Below are 12,616 nucleotides of genomic sequence, written 5' to 3' on the forward strand. Positions count from 1 at the left end.
GTGTCTACTTACAATGTCAATGACTGCCCCATCACCCAAGATACAGAGTCTGGGGCAGAATAATACCTGAATACTTAACATCTCGCATACCAGACTCTGCACCTTTAACCAAAACTTTTGAATTTCCACACACCCCCAAAAGACATGGGTTAAATCTCCATACTCTGATTGGCATCTCCAGCAGGTGGGTGTGTCTTTAAGACCAAGCCAATACAATTTAGAGGGGGGTCCAATAGAACCGATGTAAAATCTTGAATTGTACAAGGCGCACCCTTGCACCTCTAGATGCAGTTTTTATGTTTTTTAAAATCCTAGCCCATTCTCCCTCCTCCAATTCCAGGTCTAAATCTGCCATTCTAGGGGTGTGTATGCTTTTCCCAAAAATAGTACAGAGCAAGTGTCGTAGCTGAAGATACCTAAAAAACTGAGATCTGGGGATCCCAAAATACTGAACCAAATTTTCAAAGGATCTCATCACACCACTCTCATAAAGATCACCGAGTGTATTAACCCCCCTCACAATCCCCTCACATTTCCTTCCTTGCCTCCCAAACCACACCCACAGAGGATACTGAGGACCAGTTGGTCTCCATATAAACATTGATTTCAGTCTTTAACATTTGTTGGAAATCAGGATTTTGCAAAAGGGACACATTAAGGCACCAACTATATGATTTCTTTTTCTCTGTATATGGCAACACCTCTAAACTCACCAGGGCATGATCTGAGACTAAGATATTTCCAATTGAGCAATCCACAACAGATGAAATGAGGGATTTGGATATATTAAAAAAAATCTATTCTAGAATAAATCTTATGTCCCTACCAGATGGGTTCAAAAGTCTCCAAATATCCGTAAGACCAAGATTTTTACACATCCTGTGAAGCATCAATGTTGCTCTAGGGGGTTTACACACTTTTGCTTCACTGTGATCAAGGACTGAGTCCATCAAAAGATTAAAGTCTCCTCCCAATATTATATCATGAGTGGTGCCAGTGGCTTGCAGCATCCCTTCAAGATCTATAAAAAAGCCCTGATCATCAGTGTTAGGTGCGTAAATCAACCTTTGCCCTTGAATTTCAGCTAAAACAATAATGACTCTCCCTAATTTATCTTTAGTCTGTTTGAGACATTTGAATTGTAAATGTTTATTTACCAATATAATGACTCCCTTGCTCTTTCTTGAGCCAGCACTAAAAAATGTCCACCCCATATCTTCCCAATTTTTTCAGCTTCCTGTGGGGAGAGATGTGTTTCTTGAAGAAACACCATATCATATTTCTTACGTTTAAGAAAAGTAATAACTTTCCTTCTTTTTATGGGGTGCCCCAACCCATTTACATTCCACGTGGAGAGAGACAATCCACTCATATTAACATCTGACATTTTGATATAGTAGAAAAAATAAATTGCGTCAAAAACAAAATTATTCAGACCACATTCCCCATTAGTGAAATAATCAAACCCTGAAATTCCCCCCGAAAAAAACAAAAAGAAAAAAGAAAAACGTGTGCATTAGCCCCGCGCATGACAGCGCCACCCAGCGACAATCCCTCTAAACTCAAAAGGTCCATGAATGCCCTCGAGCCCCCACGACAACTTTGCCATCAGATTGCTCAATTTTGCCTCACAAATTTGTGAGGCAAAATTACATAACAGAAAATACTTTGTAAAATAAACCCCAGCAAATAGGAAGAATGAACACAAAGGACGTGTTGATTCATTCACAGAGTTGTCTCAAAGGTGTGATTTTCCACAAAACAAATTCCAGCTGATATAAAACCGTTCAGATTCCTCGGACAGACAAACGAATGTTCAGTGAGCCAGCTGTTATGAGTTCAGCGGATGACGTGATCATTCCAATGTCCCGTAAAAATACTCAACAAAACAAACTACAGCCAGCAGGAGGAATAAGCATGAAGAACGAACAGATTAATCCACAGATGATCCAAAGGAGTGTTATTCAATAGAACAAGCTCCAGCCGCTAGGCGGAACCAATACAAAAAGAAACAAAACCGGCATCCCGGTTCCTTGGATGGTCAAGTCAATTCACTCGGAGGCCGCATAAATGTATATACCATGACTTACACAATCCGTCAACTTTATAAAAGACATCCTTTGTGTGAGCATGTAGATATTTTGCGGTCATCCGTAGTGTCCACTCTCAAACTGGCCGGGAACTTCAATGCAATATAATCTTTCATCAATGCAAAAGTTTCTTTAAGGAAAAGTGTTATTCACAAAACAAGCTCCAGGAGCCAACGCAGTTTACTCACCCATTGATTCAATAAAAGACATTGCCTGATTGGGACATGTAAATACTTTGCGACCGTCCTTCGTTTCTATTCTCAGTTTGGCCGGAAACATCAGAGCAAAAGTGATCTTTCCCCGATGTAAGAGTTTCTTACATTCCTTGAACTGATCGCGTTTCTCTCTTGTCGAACTCTCAAAGTCCGGGAACAAGAAAATATTATGGTTCTTCCAAGAAAGCTTCCCTTTGCTCCTCGCCTGGCTCAACACCAGATCTTTATCGGATAATCTCAGAAATCTGGCCAGAATCAATCGGGGCCTGTCTCCCTCAGCAAATCTGTGAGCCAGGACTTTGTGAGCTCGCTCGATTTCCAACTTGTGGCCTGTTATTTCGAGCAGACTCGGGAAAAGCTTGTCTAGGAATTTCACCAGATCTCTGCCCTCCTCATGCTCAGGAATTCCAACAATTCGAACATTATTCCTGCGGCTTCTATTCTCAAGATCTTCAAGCTTTTCAAGGAGATGTTCCAAATCAACTTTGGTCGCAGGCGGATTAGCGGTTAATTCCCTCTACGAAGATTCCAGAAAATCGATTCGTCTCTCAACATCAGTCACTCTTGTAACTATCTCAGAGAATTTTATTTCCATCGCCATAATCGATTGACGTATTACAGCGAGATCCTCCAAGTCAGCAAGAACCTTCATCAACATCACCGACGTGTTGGACAACTGACGCTGGATCACCTCTCCCACCGCGCCATCTAAATCGAGTCCCCGGTCTGTAGGTCTGTCGGGGCTTTCATCCTGAACACGTAAATGTCTTTTAATGTCGCCAGAGCCTGAGGATTTTGACTTCTTTGCCATGTTTTGCCTCAAAGAGCAAATGTGTAACTGGGTGTAACAAATTTCACCAGATTATAACATGAAAATAATAAATAATTTAGCAAAGTGCGCAGAGCATGTTGCTCACATGTCTGCCTCTTGCGTGGCGTCACGTGACCTCACAATTAAAGTCTTTTAAGGGAAATTCACAAATTATTCATGTTTAAATTTTTCCTGAGTTGTTTAAATGCTGTTTTCCTTTCTCTAATAGCTCTGTTACACTCTTCTGTCCACCATGGCATTTTCCTCAATTTCTGACCTGCTGTTCTTCGTATATATAATGTTGCTGCTTCTAATATCATATTAGAAAAGAGATCTGCAGAAGGTTTCCACGTGGTCTTTTATCACTGTATCTCTATTTATCTCACAGTAATTATTAAATGAAGACCAGTCCTCTTTATCATACATCCATTTTCTTTGTAGGTAATGCCCCATTTTACAGCTATTAATATTTAGTTCACATACTATTGGAAAATGATTACTTCCAAAGGTTGTATCACTAACCACATTCCATTCACATATCTCAGCCATTTCAGTTGAGCTTAATGTCAAATCTATACATGATGTTGTATTCCTCATTACGTTAAATCTAGTGCCTTGCCCTGTATTTAAGCAAACTAAAGACCTATCTTCAATGAACTGTTCAACTATTTCCCCATCGGAATCTATTTCTGTACTACCCCATAACCACATGTGTGCATTAAAATCTCCGCACCATAACTCCTTTTTTCCCTTATTCCCTCCAAAATTCTCAAGCAAACATTGTGTAATTTTTGAACATGCATTATAAAAATTATATACAATAAGTGATCCCCCTTGATAATACATTTCTACCATAACACATTCTGCTTCTTTAAATTCAGGAATTTCTGAATTCTCGTATAAATGTAACTACTCCTCCACCATGTGTTCCCAATCTATCCTTTCGTACAGAGTTATAGCCTGGCAAAATAAATTGCAGGTTTGGCTTCAACTAAGATTCTTGTATGCATACTATAATTGGCTTATGATCTAACTCTAATACATATTTCTTGAACTCTTGACCATTCGCTATCAGACTTTGCATTCCATTGCAATACACTAATTACCATCAAGCTAGTCAGAAAACTGATAGGTTTCATGCTAAGTTGATCGAGTAAGTATATAATGTTGGCTGAAATTCCAAAAAATTCAGATGCAGCTTCCAAAATTGTTTTAATCTTTGCTGATTTGCTTGACAGCATTGCTGTAACATTGATAACCTTGACAATAAATGCCAAAAAGTTATTTTTGTCATTACCAATGATTTCTCTTTTAGTGAACATTGGTGATTACAATTTTCCTTCATTTGATTTTCTGTCTCTATGGTCAGTGATTCTAATGGTTTATTCTTATATACCATCTCCTTTTCTCTGCTTTCCCTATTCCCACAAGCCTTTACTGCTTCCGCATAAGTCACTTAATATCTTTGAACTTCTCTGGCTTTTATTTGCACCTCACACCCTCCATATGCTACACTGTGAGAACCTCCACAATTACAACATTTTCTGATTAACAGTTTTTTATTGATTCATATATTAAACACAGAAAAACAAAACATATATACACAGAATCAATATTTAACCCCCACTATTACCCCTCCCCCTCCCCCTCCCCAACCTGGCCCTCAACAACATCCCAGTGGTCATAGATGATTATAGATACACACACACAAAATAAATAAATAAATAAAATAATTTAAAAAAAATATATATATAATAATCACACATATTAACACCTACACCTCTCTCTCCACTGCCTCTCCCCGAGAGTCCTCCAAAAACACCAGATATCTGACCCATTTCCCCACAAATGAGTCCAGTTTCCCCAGTCTTCTAGATGACCCTTCTTCAAAAGCCGCCACCCTCCCCATCTCCGAGCACCACTCCTGAAATGGGGGTGCTCCAGCCGACCTCCATCCCCTTAAAACTATCTGTCTGGCGATCATAACACTGGTTAGGACCCAACTCTTTATGTGTCTGTTCTCTACATCGATGACCGCCCCATCACCCCAAATACAGAGTCTGGGGCAAAATGAAACCAGAGTGCCCAATACGTCACACACAAAACTCTGAACCTTCAACCAAAATTCTTGGATCTTAACACACCACCAAAAGACATGGGTTGTGTCTCCATCCTCTGATTGGCATCACCAGCAGGTGGGTGTGTCTTTAAGACCAAGCCTATACAGTCTAGAGGGGGTCCAATAGAACTGATGTAAAATCTTGAATTGCATAAGGTACACCCTTGCATCTCTAGATGCAGACTTGACATTTTTTATGTCTCCAATTTTATGTCTCCTTCCTCCAATACCAAGTTTAAATCTTTCTCCCATAATCTCTTGATAGATGTTAAAGCTCCATCCCCCAGACTCTGAATTAGCAGGGAGTAAATACACTGATGCCTCATGACCTTTTTTAAAAGCAGTAATCACCACTCCCAGAGTGTCTGCCGCTTTAGGGGGGTGTATGCTACTCCCAAAAATAGTACAGAGCAGGTGGTGCAGCTGTAAATACCTAAAAAACTGAGATCTGGGAATCCCAAAATGTTGAACCAAATTTTCAAAGGATCTCAACACTCTGCTCTCATATAGGTCACCGAATGTAGTAACCCCCCTCACAGTCCACTCTGACCAGCAGAAAGGGGACTTATTAATACATAATTTTGGGTTCAGCCATATGCTTGAGGCAACATTTAAATAAATGTCCGAATTAAACACTCTGGACACTTTTGTCCATTCCGAGAGCAAATGCGAGATAACGGGGTGTAACTTCTCCGGTTAGTTTGATAGAAAGGCTTTGCAATGGCGAAATAGGGGCAAGAACTTCCTGTTCAATACAAAACCGGGGAGGGGCTCTCTCTCAGGTGGAAGCGACCAATGAGCCAAATGTCTGAGACCAAACGTATAATAATAAAACAAATTCTTGCTTAGGCCTAGCCCACCTTTGTCAATTGGCCCATGCAGCTTACTGAAATGTAATCTGGGACGTTTACCATTCCATATGAAGGACTTCCCTATGCTATCAAATTGCTTGAAATAAGAGAGGGGGACATCTATAGGGAGAGACTGTAGCAGGTAGTTGAATTTTGGAATACAATTCATTTTAATAACAATACCCTTCCCATAGATAAATGTAATGAAGCCCACCTGCCCACATTACTCAAAAAATGTTTTATTAAAGGGTTAAAATTAACTCTAACTAAATCACACAAATTTGCTAGGAATAAAATACCCAAATACTTAATGCCCAGTTTGGGCCACTAAAAGGCGCCCGGCTGAAAAGCCGTTACCGGGCAATACACTGTCAGAGCCAAAGCTTCGGATTTAGACCAATTAACTCTGTATCCTGAGAATTTAGAAAAGGAATTAACAATTCTGTGGAGGCAAGGCATAGATCTATTAGGTTCAGAGACGAATAATAAAATATAATCTGCGTAAAGCAAAAGCTTATGTGCCACACCTCCTGCCATCTCCCCTGGAAAATCATCCTCCTTTCTTATCACTGTTGCTAATGGTTCCAGGGCAAGACAGAACAATAATGGGGAAAGAGGGCAACCCTGCCGGGTGCCCCTTTCCACATTAAAATAATCTGAAATTAATCAATTTGTTTGTACCACCGCTACCAGGTGTCTTTAAAGTAACTTAATCCATCCAATAAATGTATTCCCAAACCCATACATTTCCAAAATCTTAAAAAGATAATCCCATTCTACCATATCAAATGCCTTTTCGGCATCAAGTGAGATGGCAGCAACCGGAGTCTGACCATTCGCCACTGACCACATGATATTGATGAAACGTCTAATGTTATCAGAAGAGCTATGGCCCCGAATAAACCCCACCTGATCTATATGTATAAGAGATGTCATAACTTTACTTAATCGGTTTGCCAAAATTTTTGACAATATTTTAACGTCTAGCTGGATCAGGGAAATTTGACGGTAAGTCTTACACACGCTTGGATCTTTGTCCTTTTTAAGAATCAGACTGATCCGGGCTTGCGTCATGGTTGGTGGAAGTTTTCCATTCTTTAATGATTCCGTATAAACTTCTAGCAAAAGTGGAGCCAATTCTGTAGCATAAGATCTAAAAAAATGGAGCGGCAAAGCCATCTGGACCCGGAGCCTTGCCTGTAGGCAAGGCCTTAATTACCTCGCCAAGCTCCTCCAAGGTTATCTCAGAATCAAGAGAATTTTTTTGCTCATTCGTCAGTTTAGTGAGTTCTAATGGTTCCACAAAGTTTCTAATATCTTCATCAGTAGACAAAGATGTGGAACTATAGAGATCAAAATAGAATCCTTTAAAAGCATTATTAATATCAATGGCTGAGATATATATTTCACCACCAGCAGATTTCACTGAGGAAATGGTAGAAAAGACTCTCTCTGTTTTATATATCTAGCCAGAAGTTTTCCTGCTTTGTCCCCTGACTCAAAGTATGACTGTCTCACCTGTCACTCACCCGAATAGCCAAAACTCCACCCTCCAAGACAAAACAGCACTACATCTGCATTTCAACCGGGTCAATTCCCCGAGGCCACCAGACAACACCCGGCGCTCCAGCTCTGCCCCGGCACCCCCAGCATTCCCCTCTAACTCCACGAGCTCTCGCACACCGGATCCCCTGGCAAATGAGGCACACCGCACAACCAGCTGGTCTCCACACGAACATTAATCCCAGCCCCCAACATTTGTTGGAACTCAGGACCCCGCAAAAGAGATACATCAAAGCACCAACCACACCCAAACATCGCACCGACAAGCTCAACAACCCCCGTCAGATCTACCCCACCTCTCCATCCAAACCGGCTCCCTGGTCCGCGGCCCCACCAGGGGCACCAGCCTGAGCATGCAAGTGCCCTCCAATGTCTCCAGAGCCCGAGGACTCCGAACTCCCCAACACACTGTCCTCCCAGAGCAGCCAAGGATCAGGGTGTATCGAATCCCACTCGTCCATGACATAAAAAGTATTAAAACCAGCAAAGTGCTCAGAGCTCGCCGCTCACATGTCTGAACCCCGCATGGAATCACATGACTCCCCTCACAATTACAACATTTTAAAGTATCCGTTTCAGGACACTTATACTCATGCTCCCCTTTTTTTTACACATCTCATTTTTCCCTTGCAAACTGCTGCCACATGTCCTATACGCTGACATTTGAAGCTTCTCAAAGGTCTAGACACATATTCTCTAACAATTCCATGTTTTCTTCCCATGTTCTGGTAAAGAATGCAAGCCGTTTTGGGGTTTTTAACCAGGTTTAGAACATTACACACACACACACACACACACACACACACACAGACAGGCATACATACATACATACATATATATATATATAAGTAGACTATTGTAATAGCTCACATGAATTCTAGAACAGTTAAAAAATCTGATTAAACAAAGCCAGCCCTATGAATATCAGCTGGCACCATATACTTTAATAAAAAAAATTTTTAAAAATCCTGATTAATTAAAAAAATATATACATATATTATATTGTATATTAATTTACATATTTCTATAGGGAATTATCAGTAACTCTTGAAATAAATTAATGGCTCTTACGCAATTTATGCTGGTCTATTAAGCCCTGTTTTAAGTTATTTTGTATAGATTTGAAGAAAAAATGACAGTGAATGCATTGACCAGAAAAAAAAAGTTATTTGTTTAATTTATTTTTTTTACGCTGGATGACAAAGAAAATGTGTAAATTGCTGAAGAAAAAAGATTCTTTGTCACTAATATTTGTATTCAAAATGTGAATATCGGTTTCGTATCCCTCAGTACGTTGTTATATGTCTGTATGTTTCTTGCTAAATCAATAATAATAATAATAATAATAATAATAATAATAATAATAATAATAATAATAATGTAGAGTGGAACGGGGAAAGGCAATATGCTGTTTCCCTACCGGAACAATAACATGTCACGTTCCGAACCTCACTCCATCGTGGAGCATCAGTTTCATTATCCGACGTTGTTAAGTTGATTCAAGCACGGAAACTGTTCATTCGCTCAAAGTTCTTCCTGTGATACGTCAAGCGTGAACTGTGAACTATCACATTTCTTGATTTCGATCATTTGCTAACATGGCCGCCTCGTGGCTGCTGAAGAGATGGTGCTCAACGGCAGCTGTTACGTTGATAACCAAGGGCACAAGATGGCAAAGATTACTTAACAGTCGTGCAGGTAAGAATAAGCCACGGTGTATGTTTTGTCCATGTGCGTCTAAAATAAGCAGAGAATTAATGATAGTGTACATTTTGTTTTAGAGTTTGGATGTTGAATGCTGGCTCATAATGTATCCATGTATACGTAACTACACAAATTGCATTTCTTGTTATTTGTTTAGCTTTTCAAGTTGTGTTATACTGGCACTCATAAATGCTTCTGATTCGTAGTCTGTAGTATATAGTTTTTAATTCGTTTACTTAGTGGTCAATGGGAAAATTGTTACTGCTGAACATTAATAAAGATATGTTATTGTGGTCACTATGTTCAGGTGCATGGTGCCGTAGTCTTCTAGGTGATTATAAGGAGGCTTGTCGCGAGGCTGTTTTGGGGGCACGGGAGCGACCCCTCAAGGCCTCAGTCTATCTCGGACTGCTGGGAGGAATGTATGCCTGTTATTACACCAACCCTGACGATAGCACCTTTGAAACAAGCCTACTAGAAACTTCCAACCGCCTGGCTCTCCTGTCACCATGGATACGCAGCGGCACCTCAGATGCCCACGTCCAAAGACTGGTGAAACTGCGAAATGAGGGCCGGCTGCGCTATGCCAGTCTTGGCATTGCCTCTTTGACTTATTACACTGACTACCACCCTGACTCCAGCCTGTATGAGGCGTGTTGTTCAGCGATCTCTGTGCCCTGGGCAGAGCTGCCCAAACGCATGCTGGATGTGGGCTTTGCAGGGCGCTGGTGGGTGATTGATCATAAAATGAAGGACTATGATATAAATGAGGAGGAGTTCAAACATCTGCCCCCTGCTCTGGTGGCTACAGTTCCTCCTCCTCCCCAGGTAACTGAGAAGAATGAAAGGCTGCATCTGGAATCGTGGAAAGCAGTGGTGATGGAGGATGAGAGCAGTGCATTATTAGACTGTGTACAGAAAGAGGTTGACACATCTGTTGAATTAAAGGAGATGAGCAACACAAGATAAAAGGCCCAGACATTTTGATGAGTTTGCTGTGCCCCACCTATGAACCAAAAGAATGTGCTTGCAAGAATTAGCTATGTTGATAGGAGATGAACAGTAAAGGATACAGTATGTCAGCAGTAATCATTATTATAATATGTTAATAGAAGTCCGCACCATTTATAATGACTATTTGTAATGGTCTGTTACTTTTACTGCTAAAGATGTTCAAATAAGTGTTGATAACCTGTTGACTATAAATCCAATAAAACCACTGCAGTGGATGTTGACCTTCATTGGGAGGATGCACAACATTACCTTACTAAGTCTTAATTAATTACCAGATTATCCCTTGTTACTTTTCTTTTAGGTTACATTTTTATACATCAATTTCTCACCTGTAAGAAAGAAAAGCAATTTGTATCCTGATTTTTCTCTCTGGTATAGAGTGCAACAGTGCCTGCCCACTCATTCAGCCGTCTTGGTTCTAGAAGTATTTTTACCATTAATTTTTCCTCATAAAATCCTTCATAAAAGAGTTGTAAGCCATGAACCAAACCAACCAGCTCCACGGTAAATCACAACACAACAAACTTTGTTTTGAGGTAAAAAAAGTATTTGAAAATCTGACAAAAAGTTAAAGGCACAAGGCTGTGTACTTGCTGTCTTTCATGAGGGCACAGACTACAATCTCATGAAGCATTGATAATTATGTCATTGAATAAAAAAAAAGATGTGAATATATTAAACCATTGATTTTAGATCCGATATGAACAAATAAGTAGTTAAGAGTGAAGAGACACTGATTCGATTGCGTCAGTCACAGTGCACTGGAGTGGTCAGTTGCTCCGAGGATTATTTCGCGGGCTTGATTGGCTGCAGTTCTCTGATTGGTGAAGCTTTAGGCCCTTTACTACCTACAGTTCTGGTACTTTCTAGATGAGAACTCTTAAAGAGGAATGGCACACCTGAGGAGACTTTTCCTCTTTTGCATTCCGACTCACAGAAGTAGCCCTCGTAGTGACATCATCTATTATCGACCATTGTTCTTGTGACGTTATTTGCATGCGCGATTCAAATCAAATCACTTTTATTGTCACACAGCCATATACACAAGTGCAATGGTGTGTGAAATTCTTGGGTGCAGTTCCGATCAACATAGCAGTCGTGACAGTGATGAGACATATACCAATTTACAATAACATCAAATTAACACAGCACAATTTAAAGTCTAATATACACATATTTACACACAACAATATACAAATAATAACATACACTGTACAGTATACAATACACACAATATATATACACATTATTCAATTAAAAAAAAAAGTATATATAGAATGTACAGTATTGTACTGTATTGACATTCAGGCTGTCAGTTGATAGTAAGTTGTTAAGAGAGAATGTAATATAATAATAATATAATTTATCACAGTCCGGTGTGAGATGTAAGAGTAATAAAGTGCAGTGCTGATGTATTTTGATCGTGGGAGATCAAGAGTTCAAAAGTCTGATTGCTTGGGGGAAGAAGCTATCATGGAGTCGGCTGGTGCAGGTCCTGATGCTGCGATACCGTCTGCCTGATGGTAGCAGTGAGAACAGCCCATGGCTCGGGTGGCTGGAGTCTCTGATGATCCTCTGAGCTTTTTTCACACACCGCCTGGTATATATTTCCTGGAGGGAGGGAAGCTCACCTCCAATGATGTGTCTGGCAGTTCGCACCACCCTTTGCAGTGCTTTGCGGTTGTGGGCTGTGCTATTGCCGTACCAGGCGGAGATGCAGCCAGTCAGGATGCTCTCTACAGTGCAGGTGTAGAACCGTGTGAGGATGTGGCGGTTCATTCCAAACTTCCTCAGCCGTCTCAGGAAGAAGAGGCGCTTATGAGCCTTCTTCACAACAACTTCAGTGTGGATAGACCATGTGAGTTCCTCATTGATGTGGACACCCAGGAACTTGAAGCTGCTGACTCTCTCCACTGGTGCTCCATTGATGGTGATGGGACTGTGTTCTCTGTCTTTTCTTCTGAAGTCCACCACAAGCTCCTTTGTCTTACTGACGTTGAGGGAGAGGTTGTGCTCCTGACACCAGTGTGTCAGAGTGTGCACCTCCTCTCTGTAGGCTGTTTCATCATTGTCAGTGATCAGACCTACCACCGTCGTGTCATCGGCAAACTTAATGACGGCATTGGAGCTATGTGTTGCCACACAGTCATGTGTGTACAAGGAATACAAGAGTGGGCTGAGAACACAGCCCTGTGGGGCTCCAGTGTTGAGGGTCAGTGATGAGGAGATGTTGCTGCCTATTCTAACCA

At 40.8% G+C, this 12,616-nt stretch overlaps 1 protein-coding gene across 1 annotated transcript; it reads left to right on the top strand.

Moving 5' to 3' along the window:
• The first annotated feature begins 9,104 nt into the window (after positions 1 to 9,104).
• On the top strand, positions 9,105 to 10,611 carry LOC127451500 (mitochondrial import inner membrane translocase subunit Tim29-like). The gene is made up of 2 exons (XM_051716247.1): positions 9,105 to 9,347; positions 9,661 to 10,611. Exons 1-2 carry the CDS (start codon positions 9,248 to 9,250, stop codon positions 10,320 to 10,322), a joined length of 762 nt encoding a protein of 253 aa, XP_051572207.1. The 5' UTR covers positions 9,105 to 9,247; the 3' UTR covers positions 10,323 to 10,611.
• Positions 10,612 to 12,616: the final 2,005 nt, after the last annotated feature.

Source organism: Myxocyprinus asiaticus, chromosome 14 (genome assembly GCF_019703515.2).
Source record: "Myxocyprinus asiaticus isolate MX2 ecotype Aquarium Trade chromosome 14, UBuf_Myxa_2, whole genome shotgun sequence".
Lineage (NCBI taxonomy): Eukaryota > Metazoa > Chordata > Actinopteri > Cypriniformes > Catostomidae > Myxocyprinus > Myxocyprinus asiaticus.